Source organism: Sus scrofa, chromosome 4 (assembly GCF_000003025.6).
Source record: "Sus scrofa isolate TJ Tabasco breed Duroc chromosome 4, Sscrofa11.1, whole genome shotgun sequence".
NCBI lineage: Eukaryota > Metazoa > Chordata > Mammalia > Artiodactyla > Suidae > Sus > Sus scrofa.
In genome coordinates, this window is record NC_010446.5 from 4611978 (window position 1) to 4631531 (window position 19554).

General features: G+C 50.4%; 1 protein-coding gene across 7 annotated transcripts in view; it reads left to right on the forward strand.

Moving 5' to 3' along the window:
• The window catches only part of FAM135B (family with sequence similarity 135 member B), a 289315-nt gene that overhangs the window by 238033 nt on the left and 31728 nt on the right, over window positions 1-19554 (forward strand). For all 7 annotated transcript variants that reach the window (XM_021088864.1, XM_021088866.1, XM_021088868.1 and 4 more), the window contains 4 exons: window positions 1935-2088; window positions 5175-5224; window positions 13632-13787; window positions 14587-14660. In XM_021088864.1, coding sequence (XP_020944523.1) covers window positions 1935-2088; window positions 5175-5224; window positions 13632-13787; window positions 14587-14660 — 434 coding nt within the window. The remainder of the gene's footprint in view (window positions 1-1934; window positions 2089-5174; window positions 5225-13631; window positions 13788-14586; window positions 14661-19554) is intronic.

Sequence of the window (19554 nt, forward strand, 5' to 3'; positions counted from 1 at the left end):
AACACACACACCCTGCTTTGCACAAGCTCTTCTGGTCTTTTGACAACTGTTCTGACTCTTGGTTTTGTTACAATAGGAAAGATGAGAAATGGGAATATGTAGATTATCCTGAGGGCCTGGTGGCCACAGATGTCCTAGCTGACTGGATTTTCTGCTTATGAAATGGAGAAGTTTTTTGATGCCAAAGCTTGTCAGGTATCTCCCTAAGGTCAAATCAGAAGGGACCTCATAAGGCAAAGCCAGGTTTATTTGAGGTTCTGGGGTGTGAAGGGACCAGCTGAGGCTTTTTCCAGAGAATTCTGGGGTGCTCGGTTTCCATCTTCAGACTGAATCACTCATCCTTCCGACTGCTGAGGATGTCGGTGGCCAACCACGTCCGCCACGTCCCTCTCTGGGGACTGGCCTGTCTGGGAAAGCGGCCGACCCAGAGCGCACCTCCCTGAGGAAACCACACCCAGTAATGGTCAGTGCCTGGGTACGAAGACGGCCCCTGTCTCAAGGCCAGACAGCTGTGCAGGTTCAGAGCTCCCCTGGGGGTCGACTGAGGTCTCTGTGTGGCTGAGGGACAGTGCTGGGTGGCCCCGCCCTCTGCCCCCTCTTCCTCTCCCCCGGGGGTTGCCCCTGCAAGCACACCCCATGAACTTGCTGCCGGCCAGCCTCCGCCTTGCAGTCTTTTTCCCAGGGATGGAATCTGAAAGCATCTCAGAGGAAGGTGACGGCAGACCTGAGACCTCCACCCGGGTTTCCTAATTTGTACCCTCTTGCCCCACGTGACCCAGTTGTGACGCTGCCGCGATTAGAATGGGTAGAATGACCCCCTTTGCTGTCTGCCTCCATGGACCACTGGGAGCACAGATGAAGTTCCTGTGCCTGTGGACTCCGCTGGACCTGTCTTGCCCCCACTGGACCGACTCTGCCCTCTCAGATGGCAGCAAGAACCAAACACAGAAGGAGGCTGCCGCTTCAGCAGCTACGCGTGTCAGCTCACAGATGCCCAAAGGATGGAATTCCATCCACGCGCCGCCTGGAGTTCCTTCCAGCAGGATGGGCCAGGAAGCCCGGGGTCAAGAAGAGACATTTGCCTCCTTCCCTCACAGCCGCACGCACCAGCGGTGGACGGACAGACAGGTCCTGCCACCCTGGGACTCGCCAGCTCACTACTCGGTGCCTCCCTTTTTCTGCCCAGATCTGTCCCTGGGAGATTCCTTTCTCTGTTCTTGAAACATATCCTTCCTGCCGTTCACCCCACGGCATCCTCCTCTCTTGCAGTTACGAGAAAGAACGGCCCTGGTCCTTCTTTTCCATCATGGCTGGACCTCCAAGTACATGGTGGACTTCGGCGTCTCTTCCTCATCGAGAAATCCCATCCGTGTAATTCTGCTGGCGCGACGCATCCTGCAGCAAAAACACAGTAGCATGTGTAAATCTCGCTGACCCTGTGATTGCATCCGCAGCCTCTTACAAACGCACACCTTAACCCCCAGCGCCTTCCTGCTGCACAGCAAACCTATTTCTCCTTCTCAGCACTGCGTACGGCTCATCCGCCAATACAAGGGTCTTCTCCATTCCCTGTTTCCCTGTGAAAAAGAGACCGCCTCTGTCTGTCCCATGGCCTCTTCTCATAGGGGGCAGAGAAGAGGCTTTAAGTGGGTGATTTCCCCTTTTCCCAAAACTGAGAGGTCAGGGTGGCTGCCTCATTGCAATTTTCATCATCTCCATCATCTAGTATTATTACTCTTTTTGTCACTATTATTACTTTAACATGATCAGGATAAGACAGAGGTTTAGTCCATTTCAATGGTTTTCCCAGGCAGGTGGATGGGGACGAGATTCAAATTCCCTCTTTTATTGGGATCTTGAAGCGTTTCCCAGTTTTTGGCAGCACCAGGCCATGTGGGTCAGCCCTCTGCCTTTGTTCCCCTCTCGCCCCACAGGGGAGCTTCTACGTGCCTTCCGAGAACTGCATGCAGCACGCGTACAAGTGGCACCGGGAACTGTGCTTCCTGCTCTTACATGCCTACCGGGGACTCCGCGCCTACTTCCTGACCATCATGAGAGACGTCCCGGAGCTGCCGCACATGGAGCTGGGTAAGGGGCTGGGCACCGGGGGAAGATCTGCCCTGGCGCCCCACCTCCCTCTTGGGGGCCGGGGCTCCAGGGGCGTCCGCGTGCGTGTGTCAGCGTCACAGCAGCAAGCACCGTTTCAGGTCGGGGTTTTGTTATTCTGCATCATTCCAGCAGGATTCAACCCTGGAGATGCAGACGCAGGCAGGAAAGACACCAGCACCCCGAGGGGTGTTCACGTACTCATTCGTCCATCCACCAAAAGCGCTTATGAAGCACCTCCCACCCACCTGGCACTATTGGCACTTCGCATTAACTTGCTTTCTAAGGGGAAGTGCCCGTTTATAGTTACGAGATTGAAACTTACCAGAGCATAAAGCAATGCTAAGAAATACCAATGTATGACTTTCTTTCTCTAGACCATGACACAAAGCTCTCAGTGGGCATCATATTTGGTTTTCTGGGGGAATTGCCGCTTGTACATCAGACATCTTGCTCATTGGGCCTGGATCCCTCTTGATTGACAGGGAGCGGGCTGAAGCTCAGAGAGATGAAGTACCTGCTCAGGGTCACCCAGCAGTGTGTGGCCAATCAAGTGAGGAGCACAGAGATCCTTCAGTGACCTGGGGACAGGGTCCTTCGTCTCGTGTCCCTCTAGGTCACAGCAGGCCGTGGGTGGCGGTTTTGCTCAAAGTCCTCTAACGAGGCCCTTTGCCTCCAGAGCAGAGGCCAGGTCCTTAACGTGGTAGTGGAGGTTAGTAATGCCTGCTGGGGGCCTCAGCTTCTCTCCCTGCACCCTGGCGTCTCACTGCAGAGATGGTCCTGGCCTTGGCGATGCTGATGGCCTTGTCCGTGGTCTGTGGTTATGCCGAACGCACGACCTGACAGTCATTCACTTGCTGGTTTCTCTTCCCCATTAGACCAGGGGTCTCTGGGAGAAGCCCCCGACCCCTCGCACACAGTGCTCGGCGTGTAGGGTGGGGTGGGTGCAGCTGGTTCTTATTGCATTTCTTTCTTTCTCTTTTTTCTTAGGGCCACACCCGAGGCATGTGGAGGTTCCCAGGCTAGGGGTCTAATCGGGGCTGCACCTGCCGGCATACACCACAGCCACAGCAGCGCGGGATCCAAGCACATCTGTGACCTACATCACAGACCCTTAGCCCACTGGGTGGGGCCAGGGCTCAAACCTACACTGTCGTGGATGCTAGTCAGTTTGTTACCACTGAGCCACAACGGGAAAACTCTGTTGGCGCTGATTTCAGGTGGCATCTAACCCTCTGGCTTTATCAGCTCCAAAGGCCTCTTTGAATCACATGTTCTTGGGGTTGGCATTTTTTGGAGACCTCACAGGAGATCTGCACATGTGGAGTCACAGCAATGCAGAGGGAGAACGGAGACTCTGTACTAGCAGCTGGCTTTTTGCTTCAACTTTTTTTCTTAACCCAAAGGAACCGAATGTATTTGTTCATTCACTCACTGTATTTTTATTGAGCACCTGTGTGCCAGGCGTTGTGCCAGACACCATGATTGGGGCTCTCAGACCTGAGGACAGCTGCTAGATGGGCAGGTGTGTGCTCATCCGTGACGACTGATCATAGGGAGCCAAAGGTTTGTTCCCACTCACCTTGGCAATGATGCTTCAATTACAATCCACAGACGTTCCTCAGAAAACGAAAAATAGAGTTACCACATGATCCAGCATTCCCACTCCTGGGCATGTATCTGGACAAAACTTTCATTCAAAACGATACATGCATGATAGGGAATAGTTCATAGCAGCACTATTGACAATACCAAGACACAACCTAAACGTCCATCAACAGAGGAATGGATAAAGAAGATGTGGTACATATATACAATGGAATATTACTCAACCATAAAAAAGAATGGATGATGCCACTTCCAGTGACATGGATGGACCTAAAGTTATCATTCTAAGTGAAGTAAGAGAAAGACAAATATGATGTGACATCACTTATACGTGGAATCTGAATTACATCACAAATGAGCCTGTCTATGAAAGAGAAACAGACTCACGGGCATAGAGAAGAGCCTTGTGGTTGCCAAGGGGGAGGAGGGAGGGGAGGGATGGACGGGGAGTTTGGGATGAGCAGGTGTAAGCTGTTACACAGAGAGTGGATGCACCGCGAGGTCCCACCGTGGAGCCCAGGGAGCTGTATATTCAATATCCTGTGACAAACCGTGATGGGAGGAATGTGATGAAGATCGCGTATGTGTGCAGCTGAGTTATTTTGCGTGGCGGAGATTAACACACCATTGTTCATGGTGAATAATTATTTTTAATTGAATAATTACTTTTTAAAAAAATCCTGGAAAGAATAACAGTCTGTGGCCCGGTGCAAGGACTGACCTCAACGTCATGGGACGAGGGAGGGGGTTAAACATCGGGCACAATGTGAACATGAAAGGTTGTTTCCGTGTCTTGGTCTCGTGACTAGTGCTGCGACGAACTGTCCCCTGTCATGCATGTACCTTTTGAGTGGTAGTTTTGTCCAGATACGTGCCCAGGAGTGAGAACGCTGGATCACATGGTAGCGGATGTGCGGCGTCCACCCCGTTCCGGCTGATCGACGGCAGGACCGCAGAGGCTGCTCTGCGCCAGCATGGACTGTCCCGATCATCACTGCCACCAGCATGGGTGGCGCTGGCCGGTAGGCTTGGTTCTGCACCCCCACTTCCCTGGACTTCCGAGTGCTCACCCGCACGGAGGAGACACAAATGCCTGTCCCATGTGCGTCACACAGATGGGTGTGGGCACACACGCGTGTGCACGCCCCTGCCAAAGGACATCAGGACTGGAATGCCTCGGGCCACACAGCGTGCTGCCTGACCCAGAGGATCTTGTGTTTCTCAGAAATGCATCCACGGGACAATGTGACTTTGACCTTGCGTAAAGTCACATGGCTCCAGATCAGAGTCACCCTCTCTATAAACAGGACCCTTTAGACAGAAATAGAAGGAGAGTCCACAGAGCTGTGTTTTCCTTCTGTGACTTCAGCGTCGACTTGACATCTGTGCTCCTTTCCTTCCATTAGCAACTACTGCAGTTCCGGGTGTGTCTGTCTAAATTTTTTCTTTTTTCTTCCTAGAGTCGCTTGCTGTGGAAGAAACACTCTCTCAGCTGTGCTCAGAGCTGCAGGTAATGAGGGGACGGACGCCTTGGCTCCCAAGGGCAGTAGACATAGTGCCTTGCTTGGTGCAGAAATCAGATGAAAAGATGTGGCTTGTAACCCCGTGTTCGATCCTACACTGGAGAAATACTCTCCCATCCCTCTGCCTGAAATCGCTGGGTCTCTTAGACACCCACTGTGTCCCCAGCCCCGTGCTAGCTATTTTGAAAAACACCAAACGCGTTCACAGGTCTTGGTTTCCCTGGCTTCACATTTTCGGTCTCGTACCCGCCCCGTTAACAAGCACCGACGGACCACGGTCTGTGTGCTTCTCACAGAAGGTTGGAGAAACCTTGCTCCTGTGCTCAGACAGCTCACACATGGCAGGAGCCGGCTTCCGAGACAATGATGATGTTGAAAACAGTGATGTGTCTTTGCCAAAAGTTTGCCAAGCGTGGATTGAGAGCATGTGCTTGGTAAACACTTGGCCACTGCCTGTGGTCGTTATTTACAGTCTCTGGAACGCTTTCCCATCCCATCGCCGTGGATGGTCTGGGCGAAGGATCTTCATAGAAGCAGAGGCAGATGCAGAAGGGAGGGATGTGGAGCTTGGGGCTGGCACCTCGGCTGCTTGATGCTCCAAGCTGGACTCGAGAGTCCATCTCATTGCAAACCGACATTGCTGTCTTTTAAACCCGTGTTTCTCAACCCTGGCGTCTTCCCTGCCTGGGAAGGAGATTTGGTCACTCTTGAACCCCCAGTGCTGTAAGACCTCTTGGAATCTACTAAGCACTTAATAAAGGCTGGAATGAATGGATGGATAAATGAATCCCAAGAACGCTACCTGTTACCAAAGGGGAGGAAGTGGGTGATGCCGGAGCGGGTGAGGTCACCTCCCGAGGCTGCTGGCTCATCTGCAAAATGAGGTTGGACTCAGGGTTTTCTTTCATGGATTCTGTAAGCCTGTGTGGGGCTGTCCTGTGAGGAGGAGGGGGTAGTGGTTAGAGCCAGCTTCCGCCTGGGCTGCGAGGCGCCGTCCTGAATGTCCCAGGCTGGCTGTCCAGTTTGGGCAGGTCGTGTCCCCTCTCGGTAGCTAGTTTCTCACGCTCCTAGGGCCCTTAGAAGGATGAAATGAGCTCCTGTGTGCACACAGCACCCCCTCCCCACACTTCTCCCCCCCCGCTTGTTAAGCCCATCCAGATGGGCTGTTGGGGGTTGCAGATGTGGGCAGAGATATGCCCATGGTTTGGGGACCCCAGAAGCAGATGCTAGTGGACCCCAGAGAGGAGGCTGTGTTGCAGCCAAGCCTCAAGGGCATGATGGAGCCTGGCCTGTACAAGGCGGCCCAGGTCATGGAGGCGGGAGCCAGGGGGCACCAGGTTCAAGGTTGTGCTCGTGGGTCAGTGAGTGGGGCTCCTGGGAGGGGAGGCAGTAGGGTGGCCTAGGCTCTGGGGGGAGCCCTGGCTGATGATGAGGGGGTCTTCATGCCCCACACAGTGGTATAGAGCTTGGATGAGACCCCCAGGTCACAGGAGCCATGGAGAAGGAAAGTGACAAGCTCGTTGGGGGCGGTGTGGGAAAAGTCAGGAAGGAGAGTGAGTCTTAAGGCAGGAGAGGGTGGTTAATCGCATTTACGCCAAAAACAGTGACAAAGTCAACTTGCTCGTGCTGGAGGCAGGCTCACCTTCGATGCCCTGGGAGCGACTCTGCAGCAGCCCTGCAGGTGCAGTGGGAGAGCCGGCATGTCCCTGTTCATTTTGCCACCAGGAGGAGTGTGGCATCCTTAGCTCCCTAAACCACTAAGGGGTGGGCCCAGGGTCTGAACCCAAGGCCATCTGGGAGCCACTGCAACATGCGTGTATTTGGTCCCTGCAGTGGTTCAGGTGACAGTAGGGTGGCTGACCAGTCTATTGGTATTATCTCAGGAAAAGCCAGCAGGGGTCCTGCTTCCTTTGGCCCCGGGACCCCCAGCTTCAGGGAAACCGTGCCCCCCCCACCCCCATTTTGAGTGACAGTGTTGCCTCAGGCTTTTTTTGGTACAAAGCAGCCCAACGAGCTGATGGCTGCAAGGATGCAGCTGGGTGGCAGGAGGGAAAGGGAGAGTGGGGTGAGCCTCAGCCTGCTCTGTGGTTTGCTAAAAGGCAGGACACCCCCCCCACCCCCCCCACACCCCCCCGGTGCTGGGAGTGAAAAAAATAAAGCTTCCTCCCCAGCACTCCCCAAAGCCTCCTTTCCAGCCCACAGAGCATTTACAAGCAGGACATCGCCACCTACTGGTCAACCAAGCACATGGTCACAAACGAATCCATCCCCAGGATAGATGGGGCCGTGGAAACTGTTTCAGGTGATTTAAGGCCATTTGAAAACAGAGGGCTCTGCAGTCGTGGGACAGTTCATGTGCACCTTTACTCCATGCGAAGCTCATACATGTTTCTTAAGCTCCTACTGTGTGCCAGCTCCTCTGCTATTTGTTGGGAATACAAGGATGGCAGAGAGCTTCCCTGGGCTGGCCGCCTGTGTGAAACACACGTGTTCACACACGAGGCAGGGGTTGTCGGTGGTGTCAGCGCTGGGCCAGGAAGTGTAAGAGGGGGGACTGTGGGGACCCAGGAGCGGGTGGCAGCAGACCCTCTGTGAGATTAGCCATAACGGAGGAAATAGCCATGCAAGGCCAGGGCGAGACGTGACCTTCGGAGGCCCGGTGGGTGCAGGAGGGCTGCAGGGGAAGCATTTGAAGCTGGGGGGGGGGTGCTGAGAAGGTGAGTTGGAACAGATGATAAGGACCCCTGCTGGGCCCCCTGATTGGAAAAGCGGTGGGTTGTGTTCTCTGAAACAGACGGAAAGGTCCTAATGAAACTCAGCCATGCACTTGGAACAGCAGACAGGTTCCGATCCTGCAGAGCATCTGCCAGAAAGCAGTTGCCGCTTTTAAAATTCAGCCAGTAGAGTGTCCTGCCATACAAAAGATTATTTCCCGGTTTCCCCCATAAACATCTAGGAGATTCCAAATTGCCATGTGGTCTTTCCTTGAGCTGCACATTCCTAGCAGGAAATAGTAAAAATTAGCTGTTAGACATAAGTGAATGGCCACTGATTGAGGCAGACCGGTTTTTGCTTCATTTGTTTACCTAATTGTTTTTAGCCAAGCCCCCCCAGTCAGAAGGTGTTTTAATTATTTCATTTAAGCCTGTAAACATCTTTTGAAGGTGGTTCAAGGGGACGATCCCATTGCATAAGGGCGCTTTCACACTGAGTACTTGCTTTGATTCTGAGGATGGAGGGTTTCTTAGCAGAGGAAACTAAAGCTTTAGAAATGACTGTCCCCTGGGCTCACGGTGACCTCCTCCTCCCTGGCCAGCCACAGTCCCTGGCACGATTATTTTTCAGCACAAATGCTACAGGGCCACACACAGCTGTGCTTATTTCAAGCCCCCACCCCTTTTCCACCATCCCGCAGGGCCGCCGGGGAGCCACAGAGCTCAGCTCGAGGCAACTCACTTGCGTCGCATCCCTTTCCTTCTCTGATTTGAGAATGTCTCAAACGTACAATGAATGACTTGTGGATTTTGTTACAATGTAGGTGCTCGATTTGGTCCAGGATGTTAAGAGATTCTGCGTTTCTAACATGTTCCAGGAGATTGCAGTAACCCTGCTGCTGCTGGACCACACTTGGAATAGTGTTTAAACTCAGGAACCCCACTGACATCTAGTAGGCACTTGGCTGCCCCCTTGCCCCCTCTGCTGTGAGGCTGGGCTCAGAGTGACCAGGTGGTGCCGCAGCCTGGGCTTCCCTTCGGCGATGTGCTCTTCCAGGCTGCGAGGTCCCAGCTGCTTCCCTCCTGGGGTTGGGGCCTTGGAAGCCTGGGCAGCAACGTGCAGCTTGCCTTCGAGGGCCCCTCCCCTCGAGCATGGAGGCTCATGGGTCTAGAGGGGCCCGGCCGCATCATGAGACTGCTCTGTTTTCAGGGGCATCTTCTCACTGCAAGCCCTCGATGGCAGGGGCCTTGACTGATTCATCTTTTGCTTTGCACAACATCCCCTACAGAGCAGGCGGTGATAAGCTTGGGAACCAAAGACAATGACCGCTCTCGCCGTCCTGGGTAGAAGCTCCAAGCGGGTCCCGTTCACCCACAGGATGAGCGTCTGACTGCTCAGGATGGACCTCGAAGCCAGTGTGTGATGCCCCTCTGGCTTGTCCTTCGCCCCCAGGCCTGCTCTCCCCCCTGTATTCTGACCCTTTCCAGGGCAGGGCTGGGGCTGTCATCCTGTGCCCTTCTGTGTGCTGTTGGCCTCTGCCCAGACTGTCCCATCTCACCTGGTCTTCACTGCTCACCTCATCCCGGTCAGCCTGCAGAGCCTAAGCCACGTGCTTCCTTCTCAGGGAACCGCCAAGATGCTGGGCTCTGAGAGCGCCCGGTGACCTGATGTCCGAGGGCACCATTCTCCATTCCAGCCCCCGCTCAGGGAAGAAAATGGTCCATGGCACGCCTCTCCGCCTCCTTCCACTAAGCCGCGAACTGTGCACGGAAGGAATTGAGTTCTATTGATGTTTGCAGTCTGTCACCAAAATATACTAGGTGCTGGTGAAAAATCTGCTAAACCAAATATGCAGAGTGAGTCTCAGATAGCACCAAAGGCAGTTATTCTTCCAAAAGTGATTGTCCAACTGGACTCAAGTCAAGACCTCCAGTTTGACTGAATGGGTCAAGGACACAGAAAGACTTGAAGTGTCTTTCATTCATGTCTGCCTTGGTCCTGAGTAGCGTAAATAGATGAGCTTGTAGAGCAGCTCCTGCTCGTTGCTGCGATAAGAGCCTCTGAGCATCTGGAGGGACACGTGACCCATGAGAAGGTAATGAGTTCCAGCCAGAGCCTCAGGGTGCCCTGGGTGTTTGCAGAGTTTGCAGGAGATCCCCTCTGTCTTCTGCATCGGTATGTAGGTTGAACAGACACATGTCGTGTTTTTGTGGGATGGGCAGTCTACACGGGGTCCAGTGGGATTGATGAGACACAGCCGAGTATGGTGGCCCTGGAGCTGGACTTCCTGGGTCCCTTATTGGCTTCCTCGTGGTGACTCTGTATGTCAGGCATGTCCCCTGACCTCCTGTGCCTTGGTTACCCCGTCCAATAGTAGGTCTGGGTAGAACTGGTATGAGGATGAAGCAGATGAATTCCTTAGAGCACTCGGCCTGAAGTGCCTGAAACACTCGGTTGTCAAGGTCGCCGTCACCCTTATTAGATACCCTTTTGTGTGTTTAGGAACAGCCGCCTCGCTGAGCAGCATTGAGCTGAGATCTGAAACACGAGGGGGCACAGCAGGGCGCTTGTGTGTGTGTGATGGCAGATAAAGGTGATGACTTGTGCAAGGGCAGGAGTTGTGATCAGAAGGGATCTAGAACCCCAATGGCTCGCTAGGACTCTTGGGAAACATTTAAAAAATTCTGATGTCTGAGTCCCACTCTCAGAGATGGGCCCAAACGTTTTGGAGTCCCCTAGTGACTCAGTGTGTGGCCAGGATCGAGGACCATGGTGAGAGAACACAGCTCGTTCAGGGGACAAAAAGCAGGCTTTTCTCAACCTGACACCTGCTTACCTTGAAGATGCAGTGCAGGCATCACTTCCTCCAGCAAGCCCTCCGTGATTCTTTCATAGCACACAGGAGCTATCTCTTTGTAGGTATAACTATCAAAGTAAATAACTGTCACTGGACCACGTGCCCCTTCCAGGATTGGATGCATTTATCTTTGGGTCCTCGGAACTCAGCATACTCCTGGCATCAGGAAGCAGTGAAGGGGTGAAGGAATGAGTGAGTGAGCAAAGGAGCCTGATTAGACCCAGGTGAAAAGCCTGGGAGCAGTGGAGAGGCTGAGTGGCTGCACATTTTTCAGGCAGCTTCCCCTGAAGTGGCACTGGGTCCAAATGGCCTCCTTGTTAGCATGAAGGGCCTCTTCTCATCTTGCCAGAGAAACCCTTCCACACCCATCATCTGTAATTGAACAGGCCCGGGCATCGGTGAGAGCAGGAAAGTCCTTTTGTGGCTTAATTAGAAGCGTCCTTAATCTTATCTGGAACCATTTCTGTGATCAACTAGGGGAAAGAAATAATTCTCCCAAAGACACATTTAATGAATAGCTTTTGCTGTCCTCTCTGGTGGCTGAGCTCAGCATGCAGGCTGTGTTTGCTGGTACTGCAGGAGCGGAGTGGGGGGCGGGCTGTGGGTGTCAGGAGAAGACGCCCAGAAAGGGAAGTCCAGGTACTGAGGCATCGGGTGCCTCTCACTGGTGCAAAGTCACCAGTTTGCTCAATCAGGAGTTAGCGAGTTTCCATCATCCATCAGCTGCTGTGTAGGTGCCAAAAGGCTGAAGCTGTGAGTGCAGGCAAAGGAGGGCACTGAACTGCATCTGGGGAGGTCAGTACAGGGTTGAGTGGGCTTCAAGAACAAGGCCAGTCGTACCCATGCAACACAGTAGAAGTTTCAAAAGGATCATCAGAAACAAGGGGGACTGCAGTTACTTCTGAAACAGTTACCTGGTGGAGAACAAGACACGCCCAAAGCAGTGAAGAGAGAGAGAAAGATCAGAAGATGAGAGAAGGCATTTCCGGGAAAACGTGCAGCCTGGTCAAGGGCCTAATGGCTGGAAAGGGCTGTGTGTTCAGGCCACTGAATGAAGGGTGGTGTGGCTGAAGCAGAAGGAAGGTAGCCAGAAGCAAGGCAGGGAACATCCTCAGCATCCAATGCGGATGCAGGAGCTTGGCGTCCATGAGGGTAGCAGGTGGGAGAATGTAAAAACCGGCCACTGATAGTCCGCTGCAAGCCTCCCTCTCCAGTCTGGGTGTTCTCCAGTGGCTGACCATCTCCCTCCCACCCCAACCCCATCTTTACTGTCCTGCTTCTTAGCACTGTGGGCTGTGGATTTGGGGACCAAATCAAGAGTGGATAGGCCACTCCACTGCCTCGCAACAGAGCCAGTGATGGGAACAGTGCTTCCATCAGAAGAAAGAAAGGGTCACTCTCACATTTTTTTAGCTTATGTGGTCATCAGCCTCTGGCCTTTCTTCTTGGAAGCAGCAGCTTGGGGAGATGACCGTTGAATGATGTCTTGGATCTGGGAGCTAGCCATTCGTTACAGAGCCACGATACCCAACACTTAGGGAGCCGCACTGCAGTGGCAAATTCCTCATCCTGTGTTATGCTGACTCCAGCCAGCATCAGCCTTCCATCCAAGAAGAGCAAAGGGAACTTTCAGGGTTTCAAGGAGGCTTTGAACTTAGTGGACAGTTACTCACTGTGCAGAGGAAGAAACTGAGGCACGTGGCAAAGAAGGAGCTCGGAGATGCGTTTGAAGGCAATGGTTGTGTGTCCTACCTCCATCTTCTGAGACAGAGAGACCCCCACCACTTTTTTTTCCCCCATGTTCTTAAGTTTATTTTTAAACGTATCTTAAGGATCGGGACAGTGTAAACATTGTTAGTGAAGACGAGTTGGTTTATAATATACTAGTTTCAGGTGTACTACATAGTATTTGGTAAGTTCTAGCTTATACGCAATTTAAAGTTACTGTAAGATACGGTGATTGACTCTTCACGGGCAACCCACCTCCCGCTGGATGAGATCCAGTGAGTGAGGCTTTCTGCAGGCAGAGTCACTGTCTTACTCATCCTTGTGCCCCCATTTATTTGAAACGTGTGCCTGGGACATGGGCGATGTGCCTTAAATTCTTGGTGACTATGTGATGAAGCGACGAATTCGGTGTTAGCCTCCATCTCTCTTCTCACCTCTCCAGAATGAAAGTTACCCCGAGCAGATGGCTTTCTTAGCTCTAGAGCAAAGCTAGCCATGGGTTCCCCAAGGGGCTCCAGGCTCTCTCTAGCCTGGATCCTTCAAGCTTTCCTAAAGGCAGCCTGGGATCCTGCTTAAGAAATTTGGAGTGATGGGGAGGAAATGGTGCTGGGTGTCTTGAGAACAGCCCCGTGGAAATCACCTAACGAGTTAGGTGCTGTGAGGTTGCATAAAGGCTTTCATGTTTCTCAGGAGATGTTTTCTAACACCTGCCGTGTAAAGGCAGGTGCTGCTGTGGCTTTGCCAGTAGATGGTCTTACAGTTGAATCCTGACTTTGTGTGACCTGGGGTGTGCTCTTGAATCCTCTCTCATTTTATTTTGTACAAAGTGATGGTTACAGCAACTCTACCAAAGGCTGATGGCAGGGATGAGGTAGGAAAGTGCACAGAAGGAAACACCTGGTGCTCCACCTGCCAGCTCGTGGGTGTTAGTGGTGGGAGCTACCACGATTCAGAATGTGATGGGATACAGCGGAGTGTCCCGAGAAAGGAGAGGGACTCATGCAAAGCAGAGACGCCAGCAGAGCCTTCAGGAGGAAGACGGCAGGGGCTTGTTGGAGCAGAGGTCCTTGACTCTTACCCTTTTGCCTCCCCAGATGTTGAATAACCCAGAGAAGATAGCTGAGCAGATCAGCAAGGACCTCGCCTGGCTGGCCTCCCACCTGATGGCTCTGTGGACCCAGTTCCTGGACACAGTGACACTGCACTCCCAAGTGACCACGTATCTCACCCAGGAACATCACACCTTGCGGGTAAGGGTCACGTGGTACACATTCCGTAATCACCTGCCAGGCACGTGTCAAGGAAGCTCTTCAACACTTGGTTCCCTGCGGAGAAGACGAGTCAGGATTGACTTCTCTAGACCCAAGTGCGGGTCCTGGCGCCACCATGAACTTGTAGGGAGGCCTTATGAGTTTCCTTAGGCTCTCGAATCTTTGCCCTTCTCTTCCTAAAATACCCGCCTGGGCTACCAGGTGATAGCAAGCCAAGCTCAAGGGATGTGACAAAGTGCTTTGTAAGTGTTTTGAAGAAGTGTTTTCAACTGGAATCCATATTCTTAGCTTATTTTTTTTTTTTTTTGCCACCAGCTTGAATGCATGTGGGTGAGTATTAATGCATAATAAAAGATATGGGTCTTCTCTTTTATGGCAAGAGAACCAAAGAGCTGAGTCTGCAGAGTGCTTAGGGGACATACTGACATGACTGGCTTTGCAAATTCTGTGTTCTCTGCATGTATTTATGGGCTCTGTTTTCAAGCGTCCTATATTCCAATAGAAGAAATAAGACCTAAATATAAAAACAACAGAATGCAATGCAAGAGCAGATTCATAAACACGCATTAAATTGTGTCCATAAGTCAGATTTGTGCTAAGAGCTGCACATGAGCGAGGGAAGCTGTGGAAGGGCTATGTTTCAGAACCTCTGGGTCGTGGACTCAGCTCTCTTCCCATTAAGATGTGCCACTTCCTCCTTGGGCCTCAATCTCCTTTTAAGAAGTCAGGGCGATACACACCCCATGAGTTCTGTTGTTGACACTCTTTTATCCTTCAGGTCCGAAGGTTTTCCGAGGCCTTCTTTTACATGGAGCACCAAAAACTGGCAGTCCTGACCTTTCAGGAAAATCTGTAAGTAAGCAGCTGCATATGCCCACATCACACCCTAAGCGCCAAGGACGGCCTTGTTCGGTTACTTCTTCCCTTCATCTTGGACCATGAAGGAGAGGCGTCTGCCCACCTCTGTGCATTCAGGTGCATTGTCTCTGAAGCCAAGAGAGTCAGACAGATTTTGCAGAGGCAGGAGCCGGCAGGTGGCCGAGAAGGTCAATAGCCAAAGTTTTTCTTTGCAGTTGCGTATCATTAGGGTTCTATACAAAGAATCAAGACGTCTAGGTCCCTGAAGACATGTGGGCTGAGTCCTCTTGGTAAAATGAATTAGAAGCAGGTGGTGTAGCCACAAGCTATGTCAGAGAAAAAAAATCACCTGAGACGTTGCAGCAGCTAGGAAATGCTTCTAGCATAAGAATGAAGACCCAACCACCTAATTAGGAGGACTTGATGGATAGCTAAGTTTGACTTTCTCCAAAAAGAAAAAAAAATTAAAATATCCTTGAAGAAGTCGGAGGGTTGAGAAAAGATGAGGTCATTGTCCCTCATTGTCAATTTCCCTGGTCGGGGCAGGTGGGGGCAGTGCTTCCTCCAGGACTACACAGGTCCGAGGGGTTCTTTTTGCTTCTGAATAGAGAGTTTTTCTCCAAAATAAATGTGGGTGGAGTCACGGTTGAGATAACCATAGTAATCCAGCAGGAGAAACACTTGCCATTCCTCCATCACTTCAGACAGACCTGGAGGTCTTTTCACCCTCATCTCTAACCGTGTCTTCTCCCCACACTTCATTCGATTTGGAAAGTGCGGCAATATTTAAAGTCTGTCTCATGGATGCTGAACTTGAGAGGAACACCATGGAAAACGGATCCTCGGGTTAAAATGGCTTTTCTAGAACTACCTAGGGTTCCTCACTCACTCATGCATTCATTCTTTCAGTCCCGCCACCCTGCTAGAACTGATTGTAGTTTTTAAAACTAAAATTGGAAGAGTTAGTTTGACAGATGCAAACATTTCTTTGAGAGCCCCTGAGCAAAGTACTGCACGTGGGGCTCCAACAGAAAATCTGCTTCCTGAATCCTTACCCTGCTGGGCCCCGGCTCTGTTCTCAAGGAGCATGAACACTCGTGCAGGTGACAGGCACACAGGCCACTCTTGTCCTGGAGGAGTGTGGTTGAAATGACAGCCATTAGTACAAAGTACAGATGATATCGTTTTCAGCAGACCTGGGTTCAAAATCCTGATCCTCCACTAACTTGCTGCAGATTGTTGAGAAAGTTAGTTACCTGTTTGTTTTTTCTCTTAAGCTCACCTCGTCTCAGGTTCCTTAAACTAGGCAGGATAATTGCTGGGAGGACCGAATGAGCACATCCACGTACAGGGCCGTGGACTGTGTGAGCCGTGGACTCTGCTCGGAAGATGTGTGGTGATAACTGATGACTTACACAAATGTTTATTGTTCATGTAGACCCCGGGGATACGGGGAGCAGAGTAAAGATGCTGCTCTCCTGGGTCACTCATTCTAGTGGAGAAGCAGGGCAAGAAGTACAATATACCACTTCACATAGTGGTACGGAAAGAGAAGCAAATTGAGGGAAGGACCTAGAAAGTTAGGAGAGTGGGGATGGCCAGCATCCTCATAAATGTTTAACAGCTCGCTCCCAGGAAAGCAAAACCAAACAAATTCTGGTCTGCAGTGTTTGCTGATTCCCATTATGTCAGCGCTTCCGCTCTGGTCAATTTCAAGCTACTGAGATGTTATCCCTAAATGTGGATTTGGGAGGAGATGTATGCAGTTGGCTTTGGCAAGCCAGTGTGGATTGGCTCCAACACAACACGGGGTGTGGGGTTAGGAATGTGTTAGCCAAGGTGATAAAAGAACATCTTTCTGAGGTTGTGGCATTTGAGCAGAGCCTGGGATTATAACAAGTCATACGCAGATCTGGGCGAATGCTTGGTCAGAGGGAATGGCTGGCGTAAATGTTCTTACATGGGAATACCACGTATTTGAAACGGTCAAGAAGCAACTGTAGCCAGATTGGAGTGAGCAGGTAGAAGGGGAGGGAGGCAGGACCAGCGAGGTAGGGAGGGTCCAGCCCGGGCCAGGACAAAGTCAGACTTTGTGCTACAATAATTACCACTAATGCCTTAAAAAGTGACAATGTCGGAAAGGCCTTGGATTTCAAATCCCATGTACATGTCTTGAAATTTCGATCTTATAACTTGTAGTACTTGCGACATCAGACTCGTTATTGAACCTCTCTTTGCTTGTGCTGAGATGCAAAGAGGAGATTCCTTCATAGTATCTATGTAGTGTTGACTGTGTGCCAGACACTATTTTGGGTATTGGGTATCCAGCAATCAACAAAACAGACTCATTTCCTATCTCACGGAGCTCATATTTTAGTGGGGGAAAGTATACACACTCATAAATAAATAAGCATGATATGTCAAATAAAATAAGTGCTATGAAGAAATATGTCAGTGGGACCAGCACAGGCGATACTGTTTCATAGAGTGTCAGAGACGGGCTCCCTAAGGAGACGTTGGAGCAGAGGTCTAAAGCAGCCGAGGCATGGAGCCCTGCGGATACCTAGGAGATGATAACCTTTGCCCTGTGGGGGGACTTCAGAGATTAGAGAATTGTGTTCCCATTCCATTAATGGTAGATAGTTCCCTATAAGAGAAAGCATTCAGTAGGATAGCGGTGTTGCTATTTCGGAGGAGGTAAACTTTTGATGAGGTCATTAAAATAAGAACTCTAGAATCGAGAGGGAAATTTTATTTCCGACTAGAGGACAGGTACTAAGCATTGCAAACATAATTAAATCTGAGATCGGGATAGGGAGCAGGTGATCTGTGAGGCTAGTGACTGTGTGTGGACGCCGGTACCCTTATCGGAGGGTCAGAGCGGGAGGAGAGAGTGGTGCTGCCAGGAGGTCATGCTGTTTGTCTAGGAGACAGAACCATCCGCCAGACTCAGGATGGACAAGGGAACTCCGCTGTCAAGACCCATCTCGTTCAAGCGCAAACTGGGTCATGTTTCTCAGACCACAGGTCACCATCATTCCGTGAACTGTGGAATGGTCTTAGTGGACTGGGAGGATTTGGAGTTCACTTTTTAAATGAAATAGGATAGGGTAGGTAGTAACAGTACCTTTGTTTCGGCGTGTGTGTGTCTGGGAGTGTGCGTGCAAAATGTAATTGGGTGGCCGTGCAAAATGAAGGCTACATCTTGCCATGGGTTGAAACACTGCTTCAAAATGATTTAGGACTGGTTAGTACCAAGACGTATGTTTTATGGTTTCTCCTTCTATTTTACCGATGCCAGCCAGTGCTTTTCACACAGTAAAGAAGTGTTCAACGAAAGTTTATTGAATGAATGTGGAAGTGTTGCTGGATGTGAAAACTTATACTGATTTAATTTCTGTAAGATGATAAATGAGTTATCCTTTGTTTTCTATAGTAATAACTCTAATAATTATTTATAAATAAATGCATATTATCATAAGTATAAGTATAAATGATTATAATCATTTATATTGGTTTTATAGTTTCTGTAGTAATAATTATAACACTGCCTCATTTTATTTTTCTCATGTATTCAACAAGATGTTATGCGTATGGGGTTGCACACTTTAGGCACTTGACCTGTCTTTTGGTGCTAATAAGTCTATTGAGATGAAGCTGTGCTAACATTCTACATGCATTGGCTCAGTTAACGTTCACACTAACCCTTGAGCTAGAAACTGTTACTTCCCCCACTTTACAGAAGAAACTGGGGAAACCTGGGCTCAGAGAGGTTAAGTAGCCACACAGCAAGCATGTGATGCAAACACGGACCTGTCAAATCCAGAACCCACATTCCTAGCCTCCTTGTTATGGCTCCTCTATAGAGTGCTGCGCCTTTATCCTAAAGAATATACTGGAAAAAGAAGATAGAGACACCCCTGTACAGTAGAAGTATCTGTATGCTGTTGGACTGTACTCCTGGAGTCAGGGTAAACCTTTGAAATAAAAATGAAATGAACAAGGCCCTGTGTGCTCCCTACAGCAGATCGCTAAAACTTACCTTACTTCATTGAAACTTTATGCCCATTGATCGATAATTCTCCATTTCCCCTTCTCCCCAACCCCTGGCAACATTATTCCCCTCTTTGGTGCTGTGAATTTGATGCTTCTAGGTATCTCACATAGAGCAGAGTCATACACTGTGTTTCCTTCTGTGAGTGGCTTATTTCATGTAGCATAATGTCCTTGACATCCATGCATCTTGTCACATATTGCAGAATCTCCTTTTTTAAGGCTGAGTAATATTTCATTGTCTCACATTTTCTTGATCCATCATTCTCAAGCTATTTAGCTCGTTATGAATAGTGCCATCATGTACAAGGCAGTGCTAATAGCTCTTAAATATCTTGATTTCGGTTATTTTGAATAAATGCTCAGAAGTGGGACTGCCAGATCGTATGGTCTTTCTGTTTTTAATTCTTTGAGGAACTTCCATACTGGTTTCTGCGGCAGTACTACTTTGTGGTGAAACAAAGGTCTCAACTTATCCACATCCTCACTGCCCTGTGTTTGTTTTTAAATTTTTTTGGCCGCCCCTGTGGCATATGGAAGTTCCGGATCAGGGATTGAATCCAAGCCACAGCTCTGACCTGAGCCACTGCAGAGACAATGCCAGATCCCTAACCTGCTGGCCTAAAGCGGTAATTCCTTGTTTGTTTGTTTGTTTATGGAAGTTCCAACAAGGCTAGGGGTCAAATCGGAGGCCATAGCCACACCAGATCCAAGCCACATCTGTAACCTAAACCACAACTTGTGGCAGCGCCAGATCCTTAACCCACTGAGCGAGGCCAGAGATTGAACCTGCATCCTCATGGCTACTAGTCAGGTTCTTTTTTTGGGGGGTGTG